This window comes from Exserohilum turcica, assembly GCF_000359705.1.
Source record: "Exserohilum turcica Et28A unplaced genomic scaffold SETTUscaffold_6, whole genome shotgun sequence".
NCBI lineage: Eukaryota > Fungi > Ascomycota > Dothideomycetes > Pleosporales > Pleosporaceae > Exserohilum > Exserohilum turcicum.
Window position 1 is genome coordinate 2,146,474 of NW_007360277.1, and position 25,531 is coordinate 2,172,004.

At 53.7% G+C, this 25,531-nt stretch overlaps 12 protein-coding genes across 12 annotated transcripts; 4 read left to right on the forward strand and 8 right to left on the reverse strand.

Moving 5' to 3' along the window:
* Window positions 1-1,266: 1,266 nt before the first annotated feature.
* SETTUDRAFT_121688 (uncharacterized protein) lies at window positions 1,267-3,359 on the reverse strand. Its single transcript, XM_008031790.1, has 2 exons — window positions 2,004-3,359; window positions 1,267-1,952 (listed from the first exon to the last, which is right to left on the reverse strand). Exons 1-2 carry the CDS (start codon window positions 3,351-3,353, stop codon window positions 1,437-1,439), a joined length of 1,866 nt encoding a protein of 621 aa, XP_008029981.1. The 5' UTR covers window positions 3,354-3,359; the 3' UTR covers window positions 1,267-1,436.
* Window positions 3,360-3,583: 224 nt separating this feature from the next.
* Window positions 3,584-4,965, reverse strand: SETTUDRAFT_95456 (uncharacterized protein; the record flags this gene model as incomplete). The annotated part of the gene is made up of 2 exons (XM_008031791.1): window positions 3,584-4,585; window positions 4,639-4,965. The coding sequence occupies 2 exons, from the start codon at window positions 4,963-4,965 to the stop codon at window positions 3,584-3,586; spliced, it is 1,329 nt and encodes a 442-aa protein (XP_008029982.1).
* A 658-nt stretch (window positions 4,966-5,623) lies between these two features.
* Window positions 5,624-6,346, forward strand: SETTUDRAFT_95336 (uncharacterized protein; the record flags this gene model as incomplete). The annotated part of the gene is made up of 1 exon (XM_008031792.1): window positions 5,624-6,346. One exon carries the CDS (start codon window positions 5,624-5,626, stop codon window positions 6,344-6,346), a length of 723 nt encoding a protein of 240 aa, XP_008029983.1.
* A 239-nt stretch (window positions 6,347-6,585) lies between these two features.
* SETTUDRAFT_43791 (uncharacterized protein) lies at window positions 6,586-8,303 on the reverse strand (the record flags this gene model as incomplete). Its single annotated transcript, XM_008031322.1, has 2 exons — window positions 6,586-8,167; window positions 8,240-8,303. 2 exons carry the CDS (start codon window positions 8,301-8,303, stop codon window positions 6,714-6,716), a joined length of 1,518 nt encoding a protein of 505 aa, XP_008029513.1. The 3' UTR covers window positions 6,586-6,713.
* Window positions 8,304-8,753: 450 nt separating this feature from the next.
* On the forward strand, window positions 8,754-9,282 carry SETTUDRAFT_22986 (uncharacterized protein; the record flags this gene model as incomplete). Its single annotated transcript, XM_008031206.1, has 2 exons — window positions 8,754-8,810; window positions 8,893-9,282. 2 exons carry the CDS (start codon window positions 8,754-8,756, stop codon window positions 9,280-9,282), a joined length of 447 nt encoding a protein of 148 aa, XP_008029397.1.
* Window positions 9,283-9,450: 168 nt separating this feature from the next.
* On the reverse strand, window positions 9,451-11,008 carry SETTUDRAFT_96523 (uncharacterized protein; the record flags this gene model as incomplete). The annotated part of the gene is made up of 2 exons (XM_008031793.1): window positions 9,451-9,849; window positions 9,971-11,008. The coding sequence occupies 2 exons, from the start codon at window positions 11,006-11,008 to the stop codon at window positions 9,451-9,453; spliced, it is 1,437 nt and encodes a 478-aa protein (XP_008029984.1).
* A 1,064-nt stretch (window positions 11,009-12,072) lies between these two features.
* On the reverse strand, window positions 12,073-14,235 carry SETTUDRAFT_95523 (uncharacterized protein; the record flags this gene model as incomplete). The annotated part of the gene is made up of 2 exons (XM_008031794.1): window positions 12,073-13,722; window positions 13,804-14,235. 2 exons carry the CDS (start codon window positions 14,233-14,235, stop codon window positions 12,073-12,075), a joined length of 2,082 nt encoding a protein of 693 aa, XP_008029985.1.
* Window positions 14,236-15,823: 1,588 nt separating this feature from the next.
* SETTUDRAFT_22989 (uncharacterized protein) lies at window positions 15,824-16,783 on the forward strand (the record flags this gene model as incomplete). The annotated part of the gene is made up of 1 exon (XM_008031207.1): window positions 15,824-16,783. The coding sequence occupies one exon, from the start codon at window positions 15,824-15,826 to the stop codon at window positions 16,781-16,783; it is 960 nt and encodes a 319-aa protein (XP_008029398.1).
* A 322-nt stretch (window positions 16,784-17,105) lies between these two features.
* SETTUDRAFT_34531 (uncharacterized protein) lies at window positions 17,106-18,689 on the reverse strand (the record flags this gene model as incomplete). Its single annotated transcript, XM_008031293.1, has 1 exon — window positions 17,106-18,689. The coding sequence occupies one exon, from the start codon at window positions 18,687-18,689 to the stop codon at window positions 17,106-17,108; it is 1,584 nt and encodes a 527-aa protein (XP_008029484.1).
* A 1,521-nt stretch (window positions 18,690-20,210) lies between these two features.
* SETTUDRAFT_43795 (uncharacterized protein) lies at window positions 20,211-22,065 on the reverse strand. The gene has a single exon (XM_008031323.1). The coding sequence runs from the start codon at window positions 21,834-21,836 to the stop codon at window positions 20,331-20,333; it is 1,506 nt and encodes a 501-aa protein (XP_008029514.1). The 5' UTR covers window positions 21,837-22,065; the 3' UTR covers window positions 20,211-20,330.
* A 144-nt stretch (window positions 22,066-22,209) lies between these two features.
* On the reverse strand, window positions 22,210-23,274 carry SETTUDRAFT_156670 (uncharacterized protein; the record flags this gene model as incomplete). Its single annotated transcript, XM_008031795.1, has 4 exons — window positions 22,210-22,635; window positions 22,696-22,918; window positions 22,975-23,150; window positions 23,203-23,274. The coding sequence occupies 4 exons, from the start codon at window positions 23,272-23,274 to the stop codon at window positions 22,210-22,212; spliced, it is 897 nt and encodes a 298-aa protein (XP_008029986.1).
* A 1,527-nt stretch (window positions 23,275-24,801) lies between these two features.
* SETTUDRAFT_22993 (uncharacterized protein) lies at window positions 24,802-25,506 on the forward strand (the record flags this gene model as incomplete). Its single annotated transcript, XM_008031208.1, has 1 exon — window positions 24,802-25,506. A coding segment is annotated over one exon (705 nt), but the record flags the coding sequence as incomplete, so codon positions are not given.
* Between the last annotated feature and the right edge of the window lie 25 nt (window positions 25,507-25,531).

Here is a 25,531-nt window from a genome sequence, read left to right on the forward strand (position 1 = left end):
ACCGACCTTATATGCAGCCCACGCCTCACGAATTGGCACAGGAAAACGATAACCTAGGGTATTAGGACGATACGCCTAAGAAGGGGAATAATGTTACAAGTAACAAGCAGAAGGATTCTTCCCTTGTTAGAATGGCGAGTGGTTGGAGAACCACTCAGGATGACACCAAAGGCACGACGACAACCCCGCGGTGATCACGTGACGTGTGCTCCCGCCAAGAGCCATGCTCCCGCCAAGGAAGGGAGAATGGGAGGCCTTGGGAGAATTGTGCTCCCACTGCTCCCATGGGAACATGCTTCCAAGGGAGAATAGGGAGCATCAGGACAGAACACGATGGGTATAAGAATGTGTTGGATTTTATTATTACACTCGTTGTGGTTAACTTATTATACTGTACTCTCTTACAAGTTCTTTACTTAACAAGATTAGTACTTTGTTATTCTATCTTACTATAGAATTAATTGTCTTTACTATTAGTTAAACATCTATAACTCTTTTCTACCTAAATTACTCGGCAATCACACGGCTTACCACGAACCCGCTGACTCGCCCTAACCCGGATCGAGTCCTAGCTAAGTATAGTCGAACCCCGTGTAACACTTAGTTCTTACTAATAAAGTTACTACTATACTTCTTTAATAGTTTATTAGCTATTACTTAAATATTAAGCTTTATAAGCGCAAATCTTTACGTAGACTCTTTAAGAATACGCTTAACTATAGCCTTCTCTTTTAGCTTATCTAGATACTTTAACTTTAGCTTATAGTTATATTAAAGGCGCTTTTTAGCGTATTAATTAAATAAAGTTCTTTATAAAACGTTGTAGATAGTAGTAGTATAGTTTACACTCTAAACACGTTATAACTAGACGTTAAAAAGAGTAAGTTAAAGATTAGATTTAGAATATATTAATAAATAATTATGTTTTTAAGACATTACGCGTTATAGTGATAAAGTGAATAGGCTAGTGGGGCGCTAGCGACTTGCTTGGGTTAGTGACTCACTTGTGAACTATGTTATATAAAAAGTAATTTTTATATTTTAATAACTTATACTACTATTTTACTATATAAAAGTATTTATTACTATAAGAAATTGCTTTAGGTAGGCGCTAGTCCTATTAGGGAATAGTGCTATAGTAGCGCCACCGCCGCCCATGGTCGACTGAGTTGCTTCCTGGCAGCCATGGCTAAGCCCCGGCCGGCTAACCGCATTGGGCCTCGCGGGTGCGCCACACTACCCTCCTTACGGCCCACAGGCAATCCGCGATCACGGCACTGGCACCGCGAGCGAAGAAGTGCCGACACATGGTGGAATACAGTACGTATACAGTGGCTCAAGCGCAGGGGAGCCGTCTTCTCGGACTGGCGCCAACACGGTCCTACTTGTAGAGTACATATGCATACATGGTTTGCAGCGACGCCACATGTTCCGCCCTACGCTACCGAGGCACCGGCAAGCTTATCGCGCTGCTCGTGCCATTCCTTCGTCTTCTTCTCCAAGAAGCTGGCCCCCTTGCTGCTCAGCGGCTTCGAAAACTCGGGACGCTTGCGTGACAATCCAACTACCCGCGTCTTTCGCTTGCCCCGCTTGGCTGCCCTTACTGGCATGCCATCGCCCAGCCCGCGCTCCCACAGTGCATAGTTGACCACCTTGTCCAGACCAATCCTGGTCCGCTTCTCCGCCTGGGTCGCCTTGACCCGGCGAATCTCGACATTGCCCAGGTGGATCAAGTCTCCCAGGTCAGCCTTGTGCTTCTTGTCCATGGCGGCTTGCTGCTTGGCCTTTTCACGCGCCCGTTGCCCTTCGACGTGAATGGCCGAGAAGAGGCTGGTCGGTTGCGGCTTGGCAGCCTGGCAGAGGCTGTTGTACAAGTCACCAAGCGTCTTTGCCGACGAGAGTTCCGAGTCTGAGATGCAGCAGCCTGTCAATTGGTAGAGACGTTTGTAGAGCTAGTCGTGTCAGTGCCGCCCGTGCGTAATTCAATTCAGTATAGCACTTACAGCAAACTTGAGGTCCACGTCAGTCACGGGGATTTGTCGCCATTTCGTCTCTTCGGGCTTGACGGCAGATGCGCTTGTCCGAGCCTGCTGCACAGCCCTCTTCAGAGCCGCAAAGTCCTTGGCCAGCTGCTGTGCCTTTTCTTCAAGAATCGAGTGCTGCAGCTGGCTCGCTGTAGCTGCTGGCGTCTCCTTGACAGGCTCAGGCTTAGCCGTGACAGCAGTCTCTACCAAAGTGGATGTGGGTGTCTCAACGACTACCTCCTCAACAACCACCTCCTCCGCCGCCGGTTCTTGAACTGGCTTGCTGCGAGGCACCGGGCGGTTCGACATAAAGTCAAAAGGCTTCGTGTCAGCGTCTGTTGTGACTACAGCCGCGCGCTTGTGTGCCGGCGTGTCAGGGTCCATGGTCGGCTGCTCTACTGATTCCACCACATCATCGACTTCGTCTACCAGCAGCTCCTCTGGCTCGACTGCTGCGGGCTCCCAGACGGGTGCGCTCTGCATGGTCTCTAGTAGCTGCTCGAGGCTCTTGTGCTGAGGAAAGGCGAGGGCGACGTCACCGCTCTCCGACTTGACCAGCTTGATGTCCTTGATCCAGCGCGGAGCATCGTAGACGCCGCGGTTGGCAAGCTTGGAAAAGTCCATGTCGAGGCCAGCCTGCTTCATCACGTAGACCTCGGCAACAGCCTGGGTGAAGCGGCTGCGCAGCTCGCCTGGCCGTGTGACCTTTGTGTGGACGCCAAAGTTGTAGTCGGTGTATGGGCGTTTTGTTTTTTCATGCACCGTCTGGGCCATCAGCAGGTTCTCGTCCCGGAGCGTGTACGGGGTGCCCGTGAGCTCCTCAATCTCGTCGGCCATGTCCAGCGTGAGCGGCGTGTAGGTGCGCAGCGTGAGCTTCTCAAACTCCTTGGCCATGTCTGTCTCGGCGCGCTGCTTGAGCCACTCGTCGCCGCCCACGCGCTGCAGACTGCTGATGTTCTCTGACGGCTTGTACGTGGGGAAGCCGGGCCCGTCGTCGTCGAGCACCTCCTCATACTCGCCCTGGTCCTCTGGCGCTATCCGCACCGGCGAAGTCGGGTCATATGGGTCGACGTGCGCGCCAATTGGCTCCGAATCACCAAGGAGACGCTTCTGCCATCGCCGCACAAACTGCTGGTGCTTCTTCTTGTCCTGCTTTCCGGGCAGCAGAAACGGTTTCGCGGCTGTGGTGGAAAATGCGGCGGCGCTTCCGCCGTTTGTGCAGGGCGGCGGGGCGCAGCGATACGGCAATGGCGAGATTCTTTGGCGGAGCGACGCCGAGAGGCAACTGGAGGCGTCGGTTGCCCGTGAAGGGCGCGGTATTCGGCGCATTGGGGTCGTCGAGATGCGGACGAAGCCTTTGTGCTGCAAATCCCTTCGACACATGCAATCCATCGCCAAGACGCCGAAAACCAGCCAATCACAGCCACGGCAGCCCCGAGCACTCGACCTCCCCCTCCCCCCATTGAGAACTTGTCTGCATGCAGTATATCCACGCGCCTTGCAATATCTTCGAGGTAAGAGAACAAGTCGCCAATTAAGTGATTGCATTCGCTATCGTCTCAGGCAAACTTCTTCACCACCCACGCCGACCCCCGCTCGTCGTACTCTGCCTTTGTCACCAGCACGTCCTTCAAGTGTGGCTGGCTGGCATAATGCGCTCCCCCCAGCCATGTGTGCTTGATCGGGTCGTCGGCCCTGACTACATTCAACACGTACTCCATGGGAACGAGGGCCCTCAGCTCGTTCTCCAGGCGCTCTATGAACCCAGTGATGAGCGAATTCCCCCCCACGACGACAATGTTGGCCAGCAGGCCGACTTTCAGTGCTTCCGGCAGCCCGCTCAACGACTCCATGATGGCGCCGGGCAGGCCGACCTCTTGGATGCCAATATCCGAAGGGTTGAAGAGCAGCTCGGGCACCGCAAAGCGCTCATTGCCTAGCGGCAGCAGGTCCTCCCTCGGCCCCTGCAGTGGCTGCAGCCCGCGGCGCATGCGCGACTTTGCAGCGTCATGCGGGCGCGCATGGCCATGTATCGCGTTCTCGTAGTCGGGCAGCACGTAGTCGACCACGATGCTCGAATCCACCTCCCGTTTGGCCCCCAGTCGGCCTTTCCACGTGCGCTCCAGGTCGCGGGCAAAGTGCTCTGACGACGGCACGACATACGAGACGGCCTCCTTGATCTCGTTGAGCAGGTATGTTTCCTCCATCATGTTGTAGTGGCGCAGCGAAGACAGCTCCTTGAGGTAGTTGGTGAGCAGCTTCCCGCCCACCGTCAGCCGTCGCACAGCCGATTGCACCAGCTTGCCGTTGTAGAGAGGAAGGATGGTGGTATCCGAGTAGGACGTATCGATGACCAGGAGGCACTCTTGCGGCAGCGATGATAGCGACGACGACGACGACGACGCAGCAGGACGGTTGTATGCATTCAGCGTCGCGCCGACACATCTGTAGTATGCGGCAAACTCAAACTGCTCAAACACGATTTCGTCGCAGTTCTTCTGCAGCTCTCTGGGGCAGTTTGGCTTCTCGGCCAGCAGCAGATTCGTCTCCTTGGGGTCGCACTGTGCCACTGTCAGCGAACAGCCTGCGCATTGCGGCGACTGCGCATACCCACCCTCAGCCCCTCCCCCGCCGTCTCGCCCATAAACTCGTGCTCCCAGATGGCCTTTTCCGCCTCCCAGTTGACGATGAAGCCCTTTTCCACGGGCCGCCGGAACGCCAGCTCGCCAAAGTCCCTGCACGAGTCGAGCTCGGCGCCCACGTAGGTGCATCGGTCACGCGTGCTACGCGCGATGCAGTTGGGCATGACGCTGCAGTCGCCGTACGTGGGCTCGGCGCCGACTGGCACTAGGCCGGCCTTGATGGTGTATGCGCCATTGTCTATGACGAGAGTCTTGTTTGGCGGTGCAGGCGCCGATTTCTTGAAGCCCTTGGGCGGCATCGTCTGGTGGCGGTTGTCGGGAGTGGCGCGCAGCTTACTTAGTTAGTAGTCGCACGCTCAACCAAGTGCTTCAACGCCTGCTCACGTGACGCCCCACTGACCACCGCATACTAGTCCGACGTCTATTGTCCCCAAATCCTAATTGAGCTCGGACTGCGCCCATCACACGCGCTTCAATATCGAGGTAGACCCGTGGGAGCTCGAAATGATGGTCTTTGAATGTGTACCCTTGGCCGGGTAGAAGCACACATAGCCCGTACGTTGAAGAACGACACAATCCCTCAGAAGATACGCAAGCAATCCAGCGACTACATATGCAACAGCTAATTGCCTCTACACCCAATAATCGAAAACCCAATCTAACCGACCACAGCAGCACCAGAGAGGCTGGAAGTGCGGAGTATGCATGACGCACGTCCCGCCCCATGCGACTTGTTGCTTTTCCCCCAGTCGGCCATCTACATATATATATATATATATATATGTCCACGAGAATCCGCCATGTCGAAAAAAAAGACCAATACCCCAGTCCTACATCTACAAGACCACATGCTGACTAGAGTATGACGTCAATCCGCCCTTTTGTAAACTTGTAAACTAGGCACGCGACCAACTCAACTTCAACTTCAACTTCAACCCGCCAACCAACATGCCCACAATGGACGACTGGCAGGACGCAGCCTTCTCCTCGCGCCACATGCACAACCGCACCGGGCGCAGCGCAAAGTCAAAGCACTCCAGCTCCGCCTTTGACGTGCGCAAGACATTCGCCAGCTACAGCGTCAAATGTCCCGCATGGCACAAAGCCCTCGGCACCAACAGCGACGCCCCGCCACACCACCTCGAAGCCTCGCTCGAGCTGTACCGCCTCACCGACTCGGGCGAGGGCATCGTCGGCGAACTGCTTCTCCCCGGCGTGCTGTGCCCGGCCGTCATCCTAGCCGGAAGCCGGGATGCGTTGCGCCGGACCATCGCAGACATGGAGCCGTCTGCCGAAACCACCAACAACACCAATAACACTGACCAAGACGATGCTTCCAGCAGCGAAGCCGAGCCCGAGTCGCCCGCGCAAACGCGCTTCGAAACCTTTGAAAAGAACAGTTTCCGCTCCCCCAAATTCTGGCTCCAGTGGTCCGGCTCCCCCGTGTCGAGTCATGCGCCCCCGTCCCACCATCATGCTGTGGCCAAGGAAAAGCTCCCCGCTGTGCAGTCTGATCTCGGCTATCTCGTCTTCTCGGGCAACGACTGTCGCAAGTTCAAGGGCACCCTGAATTGTGCGGCGTTGAAGTGGAAAAATGTGCCTATTACTGGACACAAGGTTGTGGGCAGGTCTGAGGTGGATACGCAGGTTAGATGGGGGGAGGAGGGGGTTTTGCTGTGAGAAAAGATGGACGATTGGAGACATGGATGTTGGTTATGGTAATGAAGATTTAGGACTGAATTGGGCCATGATTCATCTTCGTTTATTACGAATGTGTCGGATAGATGATGCGAGTTTAGAAATGTCGTCTTGACTAAAACACCATGTTTGACTGCGAACTGTGGTGCTAGAAGAAGGCTACATAAGATCTGGGTAATCCAAAATCGCGGCTTGCATCTATCTACCAGCCCTGAATGTCCTTCATATGTCCGTGTCTAATTAGCCAATCCCTTCAAATGCATGTTACATATCGCCCATGTCTATATCAAATACAACCCCATAAACCACGCATGGTTACACCAACAAATAAATATGAGCCCATCTACACTCACAACTGCCACGCCACCTTGGCAATAGCATACTTGTCATTACTCGACAGAAACCGCATCATCCATCTCCCCTCTGGCGACTCATTGCGCCCCAGAGCCTCCCACGCCGTCAGGACCGCCCACTGCACAATCGGCGACGGAAAGTACTTGTCGCCACGTAAACTTCTATGCCGCATGTATTCCAGTATGCTTCTCGCCGTCTCGATGCCCGCAGCATAGATGGCTGCCTTGGTGCCGGTGCGCGGAACATGGGCGTGCATATCCGGGCCCATGGAGCTCGACATGTGAGCATTGGACTGGAAGCCTTCAGTTGCCGCCATGATGTGAAGAACGTGAATGAGAGCCGTGTTGTATAGCATAAACATGCGCGTGACCGTGTCGTCGTAGAATCGGTAGATGGTCTGGAGGAGCGGTGGAGCACCTGCACGGAACGCTTCAAAGTCGGTTTCTATGGTGCGAGTATTAAGCGCATCACTGTCCCATTGCTCTTTCCACATGCTCAGGGACGCGAGTAGATTCATGGCCGTCGTGGTAATTTGTTCAAGCCGCTGCATGCAATTGGCGTCGTACGGGTCCCATATTCTGGCAATCTCGTCACTGGCGGCCGTCAGTACCGAGCAGTCAGCCAGGACATCGTGCAAGTCTTGTTCTTGCGGGGTTTCCAGTGACAGCTCTGTCCGCAGCACAGCTTTCCACCTCGGTCTCGCAAAAATGGATGGTGTTCTATTTCGTAGCGCCGCCAGCAGAATCATGTGCCGCACTCCTTTGTACAACTCCAATGTCTGAGACGAAGCGTATATGAGCGAACCCGGGTCACGCAGTTCTAGCATCCTCTCTAACCCGAGCATATGCTTGAGCCAATTCTGCGGTCCACTGGGCATGTACATCTCAAGCATGGCCATGATGACAATGACGTTGATGATCTCGTCACTGGTGTGGCATCCCGGGATGCTGAGCGCTTTGTTCAGCCGCCGAAGCGTGACACCGTGCATGTCATAGCCCTCGGCAATGATTTGCGTCTGCTTGTGTCGCGCGCCAAAGAGAAGAATTGCAAAAGTCAGGGCAGCTTGGTTGAAGAGGGGTGTGCCTTCTCTTCTCGCTGGATCGCGACTAACTTCGAGATCCGAGACGTCCAGCTTCTGCAGTCCCCGGTCGACGGGTCCGTTGGGATAGAGATTTTGGCGTAAATAACAGACATAAACTTGGTACTCGCTGAACCTCAGTCCCAAGTCCTGCACGGAAGACTGGAGAACAGGAGATAGTGAAATGGATTCTTCGACATCTTGTCGCTTCCACAGGGCCAGGCTCGTGTCTGCATCATCTGACCCTGGAGTCGACTGTTTCTGGGTCCTTCGTGATTTGACGATTTTGCCCTCGACAAAGACAATGGATCTAGGACCATCGCAATCAAGACGAAGCCTTTGGCATCGTTGGCAAACCGGCCGACTTTCGTCTGGCAGAAATGTCAGCCTGCTGCAAGGATCCAAGGTTGTGGGGCGCGCAACTAGGCTATGCTATTACTTACCACATTTGACGCGTCGCTTGCGGCAGGTTGAGCATCCTTTGGAACGGCCGGCTACATTGACCATCTGTATCAACAAGGCATAGATACAAGAACGAATATGGTATATTGGACGAGGTGGCGTAGAGAAGATGGTAGAGTGCATGAGGCAGACGCCTGTCCGGCCCCGCGCAGGGTCTAGCCGCTAGGCCTAGTGTGGCTAGTCTCGCGCATTGAGACGCAATAGGGTTAGTTGGGTGTCTTGCAGCTGTGCTGATAGTGTCCGCGCAAAAAGCCGCAAGAGGCATGGTGGTTGGCGACAGTGTCCTTTGCCTGAACTGATGGATAGATATAGTATGTATATATATCTGTGTGAACTCATCAGCACATTCACACCAATAGACTACTCTTCTACAATTCACACCAATAGACGACTCTTCTACAATTCACATCAACAGACTACTCTTCTACAACATCGACATCCTCAGTTTTGATACTAGCCCATCCCTTACTGTATATCACACCAACCACCACCACCATGACCGTATCCGCAAGTATCGACATAGCCGCCAGCCCTGCCGATGTTCGTGCAAAGGTACATCTACCTATCCCATTTCTATCTCATCTCAACCCCCTCGCTCTCCAAGAAAAAACCTCACTGACATGCAGCGCCATAGTTCCTGGACTTTGCCTCACTCGCCTCGTACCACAGCACCTTTTTCGGCTCCATTACGCCCCTAGGGCCCCTGGAGCCTGGCCAGAAAATCCGCGTCCACTTTGCCCGCGGAGGCCAGACAATGGACGGCGTGATTAAAGAAAACACGGCCAAGGCATTCGCATGGATCGGCAGTATCCCCTACATCTTCACCGGCACACACACCTTTCTCTTTGAACCCAGCACCACAGTGCCTGGCGGCTGTCGCTTCACACAAAGCGAGGAGTTTAGCGGTGCCCTGGGCTTTCTCATGGGCGAAAACCTAGTAGCCCGGCAAATGGGGTTTGCGGACAAGACGCGAAAAGGGTGGGAGGGGTATAATGAGGAGTTCAAGGGGTGGTGTGAGCGGTAGTGACTGCAGCCTTGACATGCTCCATGTTTTGATTTCTGTATCGAGTTGCAGTTTGTTGTTTTATTAAGGGTCTATACCATGATACTGAGTAATGGGCATATCTACATACGCATAAATCATAAGTAACTACTTTTTCTTCGTCACCCGTCTAGTTCATAATGATATGCATCAGGCCTTGGCCATGACGCTCCAACCTCTGAGAGTCACACGCGCACAGAACAGCAACACGGCACCGGCAAACAGCAAACAACCCCCGTAAATCCACAAACTGTCGAAGCCACGATGCCCCTGGATAGCACCACCAATGGGCGCGCCGATAAGGAGGCCAATGGCAACGATACCGAAACTCTGGCCGAGTCTTGTTCCAATCTTGTCCCGCGCATCTTTGCTCAAAAAGACGACAATGGTGGGCGGGAGACTAACAAAGGAGCCAGAGAAGAAACCGTAAAAGGCCATGAGGACGATGATGCCTGATGGCGAGGACACGGCCATGAAGCAGAAACAAAGAACGCACGAGATGAGTCCACAGGGGACGATGACGTTGAAGGGACCGAGTTTGTCAGAGAGCTGCCATGATTTGTTAGCAAGCCTATTATCGAAGAGGGAGAAGTTCAATCTCTGACTTCTTCGACTAGAGACTAGGTATAATGTGACGAATCTATCAGGGGGACGGAGAAAGAAGACTTACCAAGTTGGGCACTATACGTCCAAACAGACTCGTACTATTCATGATGGGTAGTAGATAAAATGCCAACTGGTCATTTGTGATATGTTGCTGCAGAGCGTAGACCTGGGCAAAGAAGAAAGGCATATACAGTCCCATAAAGCCCACAAAGAAGCCCGCAACCTGCAAACTGTACGCGGGGATAAGGAAAGCCTTTAGATCGAGCAGCGAGCGCGACTTGGCCGGTAGCACACGCACACGCATGCACAGGTTGGGAATGACCATGGTGCCGAGGACGAGGAAGCCGAGGACGCGGGTAGTCCAGGCGAAGCCAATCTGCGGGAGAAGCTTATGGAACACAATGGGATAGATGACGCCGCCAAAGGAAGAGCCAGACACCGCTATGCCGATAGCAGTGCCGATGCGCGTGGAGAAGTAAGTAGAGAGGATGGCAACGCTAGGGACGAAAAGACAGCCTGTGCCGAGGCCGATGCAGAAGGCTTGGGCGAGCAGAACCTGCCAATACGTGTGGCAGAGACTTAGCATCATTTGGCCTAGAACCAGCAGGAAACTGCCGGCGATGAGGAGTTCACGGAAATAGCCAGCGTCGTAAATGGGGCCGGTCAAGGCGCCCACTTCCATGAGGAGAAAGGCCTGGATGGAGCCTATCCAGGAGATGGACGAGGAACTCGAGTCTTTGAGAAGAGTCGTCTCGTAGTAGGCTTGGTAGGAGCCAAACGTGTTGATGATGCCCCATGAGTTGACGAGCAGAAAGAAGCTACCAAGGACCTGTAGCCAGGCCCATAGTCCTCCGTCGGGAATGGCAGAAGGATCGCGAACACTTGGGTGTGCGGACCGCACTGGCTCTAATGGAGCGCTGCCGCTGCTGTCGGCCACATACGGGTCCTTTTCCTGCAGTTGATCTGCAGCCAGTACTTGTGTGCTCTGCAGCGAATCGGATGACGCCAGGGACGGCTGCTGGGTGGGTTTTTCGTCCAAGGTTGTAGATGGGGTTGCTGAACGGGCAGCAGGGCTGTTCGGGTCCAGCGCGGTGGGGTCCATGTCTGTGGATGTTCAAGTGGATGAGGCCAAGAAGACAGCGCAGAGGAACGACGCCGTATTTCAATCGCTAGTGTGACGCGTGCTAAGTAAAGAGGCCAACGGGAAGGATGTCTAGATCATCAATCGAAACGGCCGAGGCTGCAGGTGGGTCTGTGGACTGCGCTCCCGTCTGTGGGTTGCTTCGCCTGCACTTCGCTTGTCGCTCTGGCTCCAACCATGGGCCGAGCAGCGCCAGGCTCGACATAGACATACACGCAGGGCTGCATGGCCTTGTAAGCCGCCGTGGGTGTTTTGCTGTGTTGCTGTTTTGCCGTGTTCCTCGAGTACCCAGGGCCCGCTACCGGCCGAAACAGGCGGAAAAGCACGTCATGAAACATGCTTGGTGCGTTATTCCCGTGTGCACTACTAGTCGTCGTGGATGAATCGCTGCCGCGGTGCGTTAGCGTCAGGAATACCCCGCTGGCCTGCTTCAGAGCGAGGCCGAGGGAAAACAGGCGTGGGCATGAGAAATCCGTCAAGAATCATCGTGTGCACCAGCACCAGCACCACCAGCAGCGCCAGTTTCCGCTATGCCCGTTATCCCCGGCATGTCCGACATGGGCCCGAGACCTGACTCACGATGCGCACTACACCGCTCCATGTTCGCACACTGTCAATGAATTTCCCACCGTCCCAAGCCATCTATCTACTCGTCCAAATCGTTTGGTTGTAGTTCTCGCCCAGCCTAGTATATTCATCTCTCCCAGACGCCATCTCCAAAGGAAAACAAGTAGTATGCCGTAATGATTTACAGAGCAATGTCGACTAACAATGCCGTCGTGAGATCTTGGGGAATATGCTTCGTCATGTCGTTTCGTGCTTTTGGTGACGCAAAGAAAGGCCGTGGAACAAAACACTAGTTCCCAACGCCAGGAACGCTCGCTATGCTATACACTGAATAAAACAACCCGCGCCCAAAAAGAATAAATGGTACCAGTATAGAAACTGTGCTGTCGAATCGATCATGCACTTGCAAGGGACTGGGGAAGAGCGTGTGCTAACACATCACTCGCGTCGACGGCCCCTCAAGCTTCACTACCAACCCGTTTCGTCGTCAGACGGTATCCCGATGGGTGCAGCGGTGATGGCTCAACCTGCTCCAACCCCTCCTCGACATAGACATTGTTGAAGAGCGCCGCAGGTGTAGACCCGTCGACAATCTGGTTGAAATGGCCTTGGAGTGCCTTCTGCCGTCGGTTCTCGCGCTCACCAACAACGTCCCGAAGGTGCTTTGCCACCTCCTTCCAACCAATGCGGTTCGTCGTAGCCAATTGGTTGAATAACCGCTCGATCAGGGGAGGCGGGAGTGACAGGAGAATGGTTGAGAGAACAAGAGTTGGATAGCTGGGCTGAAGTTCATCCTCGGGCGGCGCGTCACCGAAGCGAATCTTGCTGAGTCGAGGATTGTGCGCGGGCTGGCGAGACTCCAACAACGTCGGTAGGCGTGGCGCATCCTTGAGCTCCGGCGCAATTGCATGCAGCTTGAAGTTGAACGGGAATGCGAATGCAACGAAGTCGAGGGCGCAGCTGATGAGCGCTGTGATAAATGGGTCGTCGACATCCGCGACTTCGCGTCTAGGACGGAATCTAGAGCTGGCTTGCAGTGCATATTGCAAGACAAGCTCCACCGTATCCCATCGCAGAAGCAGCCTGGCTGTGTCGACGCCACGGGCCTGCATGCTGGGTATCTGCAAAGTCCTTGCTGCAGCAATGTAGCCCAAAACCTGCTGCATGCGGCGGCGGGCCTCAGGCGAAGGAGACGTCTGTTGGTTGTCGTACATGGATGATGGGAGTCCGTATAAGAATCCTTGGGCGCGAATGAGTGGGGCACCATACAAAACCCTGATGGCTTCCTCGAGTGAGTCGCGGGTTGCCAAAGGGTCCAGGGCCAGGACATGGATCACGGGGCGCGTATCCCGGCTGCGATGAGTAGGCGCGGGACTGCAATGAATGGCTTCTGCAATCACAGGACTGCGCATGACGACGATTCCGTGGATGGGTAGGGACAAGAGCATCGAGTCGGGAGACCTGATTTGAAGGACAAAGTCGGCGAGCTCGGGATTGCCAAACTGCGAAGACAAATACCCTGCCAGCTCGAACGACGACTCGACACGCTCCTCGGGCGGCGCAGCACCATCCTGATGCACAGGGGCCGCGGACTGGTCTTCGGGATGCTCATTGACGGGCATCGACTCAAACTGTGCCTTGGTTGGCGACTGCGAGAGCGATGTGGGGGTCCCGTTTGCAGCCAAGGAGGCTTCTCGCGGCGAGAAATGGCCATTGTAGGGGGCAGCGTAGGGAGCGGGCCCGTTGGGAAAAGGCGAGGGGCGGTAGTCGGCGCTCTTCTGAAAAGCGGCTTCGGGCGGTGCAGGCGTGTGGGGCGGAAGATGCCAGGGCGCTCCTGCCTCTGGGGGATACTGGGCAGGGCCGGGGAAGAAGGGCGCAAACTGCTGGGGCGCGAAGCCCGGCGGCGGGCGAGGCAGAGCGGCATGAGGGGCGTCTCGTCCATCGACGGGCGGCGTTGGGGTGCCTGCCTTGCTCGAGGGCACAAAGGGCGGGGGCAGGTATGTTGGTATCGTCAGCTTGCGATGGGCGCCATTGGCGGCTGGCTTGGCCTCGTCGCGGGCATTGGTGGGCGTGCGAGCTTTGGCGGCGGCGTGGCCATTGACGTGGTTCTGAGTCTGGGCGTGGTTCTGCGTGTGCTTCGGATTCGGGGCCCGGTTGCCTGCGTCTCCAGCGTTTAGCCCGTGCTCTACAGAAGCAGCATTCCGTGTTGGATACCCACCGGAAGCGCGTGCAGGTGGCCTCTGCTGGTCTGGCAGTTTTGCAGTGAAGCTAGTCGACGCCGGTGCATGTGCGTCGTTCTTGGTTTCGTCGTCGGCCGAGGCTCGGGATTCGGGGGTCAGAGGGACATCGGCCATGGCTGCCTGCTGGTGTTTTTGCGAGAGCTCATCATCTTGCTGGTCATGCTGTTCCTGCTGCGGCGACTGTCCCTCCTGCTGGTGGTGCTGCTGGTCCGGGGGCAGCTCGGTGGGCGGAACGGCGGTGCCCTTGGTCGACTCTTCAGGCGTGATGGGTCGTGCTGATGGCTGGGCCTTGGAGAGGCGGTAGGGAATGGCAGGCACGATGCGCGAGCCTGGGCGGCGATGCTGCGAGTGCGCGACGCCTGCGCGGGAGGCATTGGCCATGGCTGGGGGGCAGACAAGAGAGAGAGAGAAGGAGCGAAACAGGGAGTGGGATGGCTGCAGCGGCTCCAGGTAATTGCAGCCTCGTGATTGTTGCCAATTATCCTGGAGCGCCCTGGGATGGAGGGGGGGAGGCGAGGGCGAGGGTGGAGGTGACGAAGAAGGAGAGTGAATGGGTGAGTAAGTGAGTGAGTGTGTGCGGGTGAAAGTAATTGCGGGGTGGGGTTGCAGACAAGTCAAGTCTGAGGCCGCGAGCAAGAGCGCAGGCAGACATGGAGCCACCCGACCCGTGCCCCACTTTTTCGCTCGGCGCCTTGGCCCAAGCTCCCTTAGTCATCGCCGCCGCTCTACCACTGCTCGACCCTCATCCTCTTCCCATCCGACAACCACATATTCTGGCCGATCATCTTCACGCTACGCGAATCAATCCATGCACAAATCCAAGCAATCTGTTAGCACCGAACCACAACTGAGCCGCTGCTTACATCACAACTGGTCCGCCCAATACCACAACCGTCTTACTTGCCCCATGAGCCAATCACACGGCACTCATGTCCAACCATGCAGTCCGCCCCTACTCTTCTCATACGACCACATCTCATAGCAGCATGGCATGCACCACGCCATGACATCTCTAGCAGTTTCTCGTCATCCCTCGAACCACATCATCTTCCGAACCTATATTACCCAATCCATCATTTCCTAGTCGAGCATCTCCATTGGCGCTTCTGGCATGACTCCTAATCAGTGCAATTTTACTCCCACTCGTACGTTCATGCTCTGCTGTGCCTCAAAAAACCGCATCTAAGATCTTATAGCAAATAGATTCAGCCTTCTAGCAGGGCCTGATGAGACGCCCACGAATCCAACATGGGCTCCCGGCTTACCGACCCACAGTGTTGGCCTGCGACGGAAGGGCACACGCCGCCGAGTGCATCATGACATTGATAACAGAAACCCAAATTACGACAACCTACATGTCAAAGAAGTCATTAGCGCGTTCTACCAGAAGCTCGTTGCGCCCTGCCTTGATAATGTGCCAGCCCAGACTGGAGGTCCTCATGATGTTAATCATACTCGAGCCTTACAACCGGCCAACATGACTGCTTGCTTCAAAACTGGCAGTTCCCATTGGTCGCCACAGCTCCGCCCAAACACAGTTTCCACCACACGTCGTTCGCAGAAATCAGCATTGCACCAAAAGACGCGTCTCTACTTGCCACGGCCAACAGCACATGCTTCGACTGTATCTTCGCAGGCCCCGCAAAAACCACCCTCATTTATAGTTGAGGCATTTCTTGACTGCCCAGTTACCATGGGTCGATTTCCGTCCAAATCTAAATTCCTGAAACCTCAAAGTATAAAAAGAGCCCCCGGGGATTCACATATCCTCACCAATTCTCTAAAAGACAATCACGCACAAAGAGCACCAACAGCCACCGCTTCTTACGCATCAGCAAACCCCCCACACTGTCACCAAACAAGACTGACAACATACTCCTCAAGCATACAGTCCTTGCGAGACCGTCAAGCTCCCCCCTCGCCGGAATCCCAACCAACTTCCACAACAAGACTTTCCCTGAACGACTTCATGGCATCATCATCCACTTCCAAGCTTGTTGGCAAAGAGATGTCCAGTACGCTCAGGCAGAACTTGCGTCAAAATATGCCAGTTCATCCGCTGTCTCAAGGCTTCAACTCTCCATTCGGCGACATGACATTTCCTGGTTTGAGTGACACAGCACTTCATCCACATGTTGTAAACAAAGCCTTCACACAACCAGGGTTCACAGAGCAGTGGGTACAGCATGAAGACGCCACCGTACATAACTGCGATACTTTACCCTCGCAGCCTCTGGCAACACATTGCCCCGAACAGCAACCAGATGCACCAGAGTCACCCACACTGGATGATATAGAAGACTATCTAGGGATATGCGACTTTGTGATTGGAAGGGAGGAGTCGAATGCATCCATTCTTCCAACCATACAATTCCCGCCTCCTTGTTTCCCAGATGGCCTTTTTAGCCAAGACGACTGCAGTCCATCCTCACAGTCGACTGGAAACAGTTGTCCGTGGAATGATGCTCACGCATATCTTGGACAAAAACTAGCAGACTTCAGCTCCAGGAACGGCAGATTCCCCGTCAATCCACAAGCACAACAAGTCGACTCCATATTCGCCAACCGAGATTCTTCAGTGAGAGGACGCCTCTACTCACGCTGTGTTCATTGCGCCAACTACAGAGAGCTAGATGCAGACCTAGACACAGCTGCAGGATCTATCGGGCAGAGGTCACATTGGCCGCAGCATCCTACACCTGCAGATTGTGGGACCCCATATGGCGAGCTCGACCTAAGCCAAGAGTGGGTTGCTATCCCTCATGATAGGACAACCCCAGAGTTGCTAGCAGAGTACGAGATTGTCTCCAAGGATGTTGAAATGCCTCCTATGAGCCCTTGGGAACTAATCGCCTCCATCACCTCATCCAGCCTATCGCTGCTTCACTGCTTTCGGGCAGATGGATCCCCTAAGATGAAATGCTTCTAGGTAGCTAACGAACGTGCCGGTAAACCATGATGATGCAAGTTGGTTACGGCAGGGCTTGGAAGAGGACAGATTCTGTCATGCGATTCATTGAGTCAGCTCGAGCTATGGAGGAGGCTTTGTCAGGAGGGTTGTCTAGGACATGATTTCACTTTCTTTTGGGTTTTCACTTTTTGCTTATGAAACAACACCGGCTGTAGGATGCTGGCTTAATCACTCTTCTTACTGGTATTCTCAAATTGTCATAGTCGAAATTCAAATTTCATTAATTCTTCCATTCCAACAAGGTATCATGTGCACATCCAAGTAACAAACCAAGCACCAATCAAGCATCCCTAAAAATCTCTGATTCAAATGTACCACACAGCTCACCCCAGCCCAGCCACTCGCCCTTGTCCGACTTTGCCCCCCCTTTGTCTGCAATGGGACTCCACCACGCCTGCTCTGTACCCATTTCCTCATCCCTGACTACTGCGACAGGAGCCACAGGTCCTTTGACGTGCGACTCGTACAAGCGGCGCGCATGTGAAAAGAACCACGGGCGATCCCACCACGTCTTTCGCAGCTTCTTCATCCCATCGCGATGCGCATTGTGGTGGATGAGCCCAGGCACTACGGCCGTCCACATGTTGGTGTACAGCGGGACATCGGTCCACGACGTGGTCATGTCGAAGTGTGCGTCTGGGGCGAGAACGGCCGGGCGAAACGGTGGTTGCGACGACGAGATATCCTCTGCAAGTGTTTGTACGCGGATAGGCAGCGCAGTGACGTTCAAAGCAGCCGACGCATCCGCGATACCAGCGGCATTGTTATGCGTAATCCACGCTGCGTCGTCTTCTGCAAAGACAGTCGGATGCCCGATCAACGACGCATAATCAAGCCCAATCCCAAACTCATAAGTCTCTCCCGTCTTCTGCTCACCCAAGTGCCGCACCGTGCCCTCACCGAAAATACTCTTCCTACCAGCCATCCACTCCTTGAGCCGCTGCAAATAACTCCCATGTCTCAGCCTCACAGCCTCTCGCATAACCTCTTGCTCCCCGAAAATGCCACTGAAGATCTTCTGGTCACTCCCGAAATTCGGATCCTCATCCGCCTTTTGCAGGGCCCGCCCGAACAACTTCTTCAGCGCGCCCACCCTCCCCATGGCATCCCCGGAATTCAGGTAGCGCTGCCGAAACCTGAGGTTGGGATTCTTGACAAACCCCACGTCGGTGTCTGTATGCGGGCCGTAGACGGACTGCGGGAGCGAAGATGCAGGAACCGCCGCGCAGGCCGGATCCTCCTTTTTCCACGGCCAGCATCTCTTCTGCGCCGAGAAGACGATTTCCTGCTTGATGCCCTCGCTGCGCATGGCTTTTGCCCCCATGCTCGCGCGCACCCGTGCATCCGCCGCCTTGTTGATGCCGTGGAACCGCGAGATCAACGTGCTGGGCCGCAGCTGGAACCAGATATCGTACCCGTCGACTAGCAGCACAATGTCGTTGTCGCGCTCGGGACCCAGACTCTCCAGGTACGCGGATACGCCGCTGATTTTGGCCAGGTGCGAGCCCCCAGCCACCAGGTTCTTGTCTGTGAATTGCGCGCCCCAGTTGATCAGCGTGGGAGTAGGGAACCCAGCTATGCCGGCGCTGAGCAGCGTCTTGCAGAGATTGACATCTTTTTTGTCCGCGGGAATCAGCACGTGCAGGTTTCCTGGGGGGAGGACCCGCGCGGGTGGTTGACCTGGCTGGGTGTTGGTAACGCCGACATGGCGCAGTGTGGTGCTGTGAGCGAGAAAGATCAAGACGAGAATGCTGAATGCAGCGACAACGATGAGGCTTTTGCGCCGCCGCTTCAGAATAGGCAGCCTGCTCGCGACAGCACTGGAGTCGAGGTAGTGCGCAGGAATGTGCTTGAAGCCGTGCATTGCAGTCAGCCGTGTATCACAAGAGAGAATGGGGATATCGAGTCCAGATTTCGAGGATTTGGCACGGAAAACCCCATGTCGATTTCCATGGTCGATGATCGCATTCTCGCATGCAATCCTATTATCATTATCTTGCCTGTGTCTGCGCCTTGTTTTTCTTCATGCCAATGGCGACGCTGGAACAGGGATGCATGCGCGTATGGCTGTGCATACTACACCTTCACGCCCTACCATGCGCGCCAGGACGGATATACGGCGACTCGTCTTCAGTGTCAGTGCCAGCGCCATGCCAACAATGACATGCTGTAGCAGCAGTAGCGCCATCGGTATCGTAGCTGTAGCTGCTCCGCGGCGGGGCGTATGCGTGTGGGACCTAGTTATAACATGGAACCCGAAACGGGCAAAACACCAAGAAAACCGGGCATAATCGCATGGGTAGTAACAGCTCCAGTGGCAGTGGAGATAACGACTTCGGAACGTGGGTGCCGAACAACAAAGCTTGATGTTGAGCTAGGGATGGGTGGTGTGGGTGTGTATAGCCTTGGCCTGGTTTACCCGACTCCACTCTTTTTGCATCATGGCAGTTTGTCTTGTTCCAGCTTTGTTGCTTTGGACGGCGTGCAATGTACGCGTGGAGCTATAGCCATACTAAAAAAAATCAGATTCCAGTATGCTTGATGGTTCGCCCCCAGCAAGGGGACATTAGGTATCGCGTTCTGGGGGAGACTGCGTAGGATACCCAGATTCACGGATACTGCGGACTGTGGCCACTTGCTGCGATTTTCAGGCAGAAGACACACATAAGTATTGTCTTTTTTGGATGTTCTTGATATAGACAGTATGGAAACAACAGCGAGTCTTTTGAAATTAATTTGCACGCGCCCTGTTTTAGAAAAAGCGGTACGTAGAATAATACTCACACAGTCCTGTGCTCACATCATCTCCAAGACCTTGAGTCAATATCTGTGTACCTTGGCGTGTTGGAAATGCGCCCGCATTTAGCTCCGGGTAATCGATGTAGAATTCAATGCATGAAGCTTTGCCGACTACATGTAAGCGCGCGCCTGACACGAGATTGAAAACCGGTCATGGTCGAAAGTTGGACTTTTCAGGTAACAACTGCGGAGTGTAAAAGTGCAAGCTGGAAATTTAATACCTTTCCACCCATGTACTCAACAAGAGCACGATGAGGACCTGTAACATATTGGAATCTAGGATAGATTACTAAACATTTATATTCTTTAGATCACCACACACGCACACGTGTTTAACATCATGGCCACTTCACTACTATTCTTCGCTTGTCCATGTATTACAACGATGCAACATATATATCGTTACATGTTGTGTTAAGGGGAATGTTGGAAGACCCTGTAGGAGACCCAAAGTAAGACCTTTGGTTCCAAACCATGGTTCGAGTATTCATGTGCATTTGGGGTGGTGTCTACTGAATGGAACTTGCAAGTCTGGTATTCGTTTAGGCCAGACTCTTGATAAGTAAAGGCCACACGGGCAAACAGTCGACGAGTGTGATTTGCGCAACCAACTTTGTCTACTTAACAGTAAACCCCCTAAAACTATCATTCATCCAGATCCAGACGCCGCTTCTCATGCCTGTACTGTGCAATAATCTACAACATACTAGTCAAAATTATGAGCCATCTTTTCCACAAAAGACCACGAATCTGGTTCCTTGTACAACAGGTGTTCGTGGAGGGCGCAGAGATGGTCCCACGAGAGAGCTTCTCCAGTGTCGCTCCATGGTGCAGCCTTATCTTGGCGTTGACTCGCATCGTACGGGGTGTTCTTGACCCACTGGACCCCGTTGATCGGGCCCGATCCAATCTTTTCGTCATGATGCTCATACGATGCATGTCGTAAGCGCTCGGCTTCGTCAAAGAACCAGCTGCGACCCCACCAAGCATCTCGAAATGACTTGTCGCCTGTGAAGTGGAGGATGGGAAAGGCCAGGCCCGAGGCAATGTTGACGCCTAGTGCTACGTCTTGCCAGGATTTGCTGTTGAGATTTTCGTCATCAACCAAATCTGCAAATGGCTTTCGAGCTTCCAACACGTCGGCATCGGGCTCGATGCGGTATGGCTCAAGCGTCTGGAGGATCGAAGGAAGAGAAGGCCGGTCCATCGTCATCCATGCCAAGTAGTTTCGATATCCTGCAGCTGTTTGAAACATGGCCGACCTGTAGTCCAGTCCAATGTGCCACTCGTACTCTTTGCCCTCGTCTAGAACTGGCTTATCGCTTTCTTCAACATCTGGAGGTATCGCCACATCGGGTTTAACGCCAGCCTTGAGAGTACGGGAGTACTCCTGGTCCGCCCATAGATCCGCAAAGTACTTTTGGTCGGAGTTGCGTAGGACATACTCGGGATCGTAAGTCTCGTTGATCTTGCGCTGGGTTGCCAGGAACATTTCTCGCATCTCGCCAACGGGTCCCATAATGGTGCCCGAGTTCAGCCAGCGGGGCCTTGCGTGTGGCATATCTTCCAGTGATTGATCGGTGTACGGACCAAATGCATACGGCGAGAGAGACGATGCAGGGACAGCCCAACATGCCGGGCGTCGAAGGTCATCGGGCCAGCAGACTTTGTCGGGACTGAAAAAGATGCTGTTGTATAGGTTGTGCTTCTTCACATGCTTGGAGCCAAACCGCTCGACCAGCCGGTCCTGGGCTGCTGCGGTTTCTTGGAAGTACCGTTTCAGCAAGACATCAGGGCCCAGCTGGAACTGAACATCGAAGCCGTCCACAAGCAGCACTATGTCTGTATCATCCTCGGGTGGCAGGTCCGCAAAGTAGCGGATTGGGCCGGCGACTTTGGCGAGATGTGTTGATTGGGCGTCGTATTCACCTTTTCCCGCCCAGTCAATAAGGACTGGAGGTGGATAGGAAAGGACAGACGCGGAGAGCAGAAGGCGACATAGGTCCAGACCGCTGTTTGTTGCAACTATGAGGAAGTGAAGACGGGGTTCCTTCTTCTTGAAAGTAGTAAGCGGGGATTGCGTAGATGTGAGGCGCTGCGGTCTGGCTGGTCTGGGTGCGCTGTTGAGCAATCCAAGGTGCAGCGATGTCCAGAGAACCAGGGTCGTGAAGAGCAGCGCTCCACCGACATACAGAAGCCTGGGACGAGGCATGGCGCAGACTGGAGCCACGGGGCTTGGTGTCTATACTGACGAGAGTATGTGGGAGAGCGTACTGTACCCAATTTTAGCCAGGGTCGAATGCGACAAGCACGCCCTGCGCCCGCCCTTAGGCGGCAGCCAAGGCAAGGCTTAGGGACCCGAGTGTGGCACCGACCGATGGCCATCTCCCATGATGAGCAAAAGGATTCGCATCGAGGCCGGACAAGGCAGATTCTGCTAGGGGCTCGGTAAAGTCGGATGTGAGTGCTTGGATGTCGCGCGCTGGGGCAAGGCGAGCATGGCTGACGGGAATTCGCCTGGGCCCGCGCTAGCCGTGTAGGGTACGTCAGACCACGTGACGCCATATAGTACATTCATTTCCTGCTTAGCCACTGGCCCGGCCCTTGTTCCTCAGCTCTATGCTGCTGTACCATGCTCCACCAGCCAAAGCCAAGAGGATTCCCGCCCCGTTGATCGGGCTCACTGGCACGTCCCACAGAACCGCCCCCAATACGATGGTCAGACACTGCTTCAAGTTGGCGCAGATGGTCAACGTCAGCGCACCCGCGAGCTTGTTCGTCTCAAACGACACGACGTTCAGCATGAATGCGAGCATGCCGTTGCCTGAGACGGCCAGCACCTGCTCTGTGGTCAAGTGTCCTGCTCTTACAAAATCCAGCAATTCCGAGAACTCGCCAATGAGCACCGAGTACAGCAGAGATTGCACTGCCGCTAGAGGGCCCATGCGGAGGAGGAGCTCAAATGCCGGCAGCCGTAAGCGCCCAGTCATCAAACGGTTCGTGACCACAGTCTGAAGCTATCGTCAGCCATCTGTGTGCTGACAGGGTGCGCGAGGCGAGGGTGCACGTACCTTGATGGCAGCAAGCACGACTCCAATCAGCGTCAGGGTGAAGCCAAGGGCAGTAAAGTAGTAATCACCAAACGTGGCAAGGCCGACGCCCACCATGACGGGGAGGATGGAGAGATAGGTGATCATGGCGTATCTTCGCGAGAAGAAGACGCGATAGATCAGAATCGTGAAGAGTGGACATGTTGCTCGCATGATTTGATGGAAGGGTATCGACACCATTCCCCTGGAAGGTTAGTGTCGGCAACTTACATTAACATGGCAGACGTTTGCTCAACTTACAGCGAGAGGTTCGACATGGCAATGTTGAGCGTGAATAGAAGCGAGAAGATGACGTGCACCAGGTGCTCACGTGCTGAAAGCCTCGTCAAGGTGAAGTGCCCGAACAGCAAGAAGATCGAACTTCCAAGAGCAGCGCTTCCAGTATGAACGGCTGTTAGGATCCAAGGAAACGGAAACTGCATGTCCCGTCAGCTGCTTTCGTATCTTTGTATTCTACGAGAGACTCACAGAGCCCATGACGGCTTTGTTGTAGAAAGTGAGGCTAAGATTGATGAAAAAGTACGTCGTCAGGTACGACATAGTCTTCAAACTGCTAGCAGCTGGTTGTGCCGGTGTATGAACCGATTCCTGCTTCTCTTCATTTTGGCTTTCCAGGTCTAGCAACGGTTTACTTTGCTCAAGCCGCGAGTCGATCGGGACATCTTCGTCTTCGTTGTTAATGCCCTTGCTTAGGGCACGGTCGTCGTGAGACATATCACTTTTGTCCATTGCTATTCCGGTAGAGGTGGGGAATTGGGGTGAGGTTGATGTGTATCCTTCGACGGAGCAGGAAGCAATCTAAACCTGGTCAAATGGAGCGGCAGTAGCTAAATCGGTACTGAGGCAATCGAGCAACAACAGGAAGATGCCAAGCAGACACTACTGTGAAATGGCCAGATTGGTTCCTCTGCTCGGGATGTCCGTTGTGGCTCCTCATCCACACCTACACCTGCTGCCTGCTTCATTGACCCTCGTTCGCTAGCTCCTTGATGTGCATAATATGCAACCCATGCCTTATCCACGCGAATCCTGTTTGTGTCAGATGACCAGTTGAGGTGGTGTGCGGACGGACATAGGCGGACATCCTGTAAGCCCAGAAGTACCATGTATGGTCACGTGGTTGCCCACTGACTAATAACACCGTATTTAAACTTGCTCCTATCATGATACACATCAGAATACACAATACTTCCTACACCCTCAACTGCTTACAGTTATGAGCCCGGCCTAATCCGCATATTACTGCAATCAATTGACTACCTACCTACCTATACCATTATGTCGGCGCACACTATTCATTTAGATATTATCCTTCAAGGACAAAGCAACTAGGAGCTTTGGTTCTTTATCGTTAAGCGTATTGCCGAAGCAGGAGACGTATGGGAATACATTGATCCCAACAAACCATCTAATCCTCTGCAAAAGCCTGTTCAGCCTACTAGGCCAGCGCCTATCACCAATGTTGACGGATCACCTGCAACTCTACCATCTTAGCAAGACTTACTGCAGTACAACCAGGATCGCAGTAGCTACTACAAAGAAATAAAAGAATATAGACGTCTTCGAGATAAGTTAGGCCAAGTAGAAGCGTATATCACTAAGACTATACAACAGGAACTACTATATCACATTAAAGACAAGACAACAGTCCACGATCAAATCAAGACGCTCCAAGATCTCTTCTCTCCCACTACGTCCGATATGGAATATCGAGTGCAGAAGGACTACGAAGCGGCCAAGATTCTACATGCTTGACGATCAAATGTTGAAGACTGGTGCAACGAGTTTCTCATAGCATATAGCAGAGCAAAACAACTTGATCTGCCTAAAGTACACGGATTCAGAGCCCACAAGGATCTTATTTGAGCGATTAAGCAAGTTGACGCTGCATACGCTGCTAGCGCTTCACTTGATATATTCAAAGCTGAAGAAATCTAGAACTTAGATCGCAGCAAGCCGATACCTCATCAATCCCAGCTCTCTACTGTTCTTGCCGAATACCTGCGCTATCACCGTACGACCTACTCAAGAAAAGCAAATATCCATGGAGGTGCCTTTGGAGCAGCGATGAATGGCCAGTCATCTCCGTACAACAACAAGAAACGATCAAGAGACAGTGAAAATAAGCCAGAAAAGCCCTGTCTCTGCGGCGACAGTCATTTCTGGGGCCAATGCCCATACATCGATACGGCACTCCAGCAACGAGGATTCGTTGTAGACCCTGAAAAAGCCAAGAAGATTGCTGATTTTGAGGCTAAGGATAATCGTGGGATACTAAACAAGATTCGGGAAAAGAATCGACGCTTTAAGAAATCCAAGACTAGGGATACTAACAAGCACAACAAAGCGACAGACTCTGATTCGATAGAAATTGACGCAGGAGACCCACTAGCTGAACAATCCCTGCAGCACGAAGCATATGCCGTTTTCTTTTCCGCGTTCAACAACCAGAGAGTAGCTCAACAATATCCACTCGCCCACTCATGGACGCTGGATCCAGCCACCGATATTCATATCTGCAACAACCCTGCAGAGTTTGAGTGGAAAGCTCCAGCAGCTGACGACGACGTCGTACTCGCAGGAGGAACTGAGACGAAAATTGAGGCATGGGGTGAAGTCAAGCTGCCTCTATCAACACCAAGTGGTATCAAGAGAACTACGCTTAAGCGCGTGGCTCTGATCCAATCCTTCTTCACCAGCCTTGTCTCGCTATCCCGCCTCTCCTCATCAAATATCCACTTCGACTCAGGAAGAAATGTCCTGTATAGAGCTGTCAAAGATGCTCGCGAGGATGTTG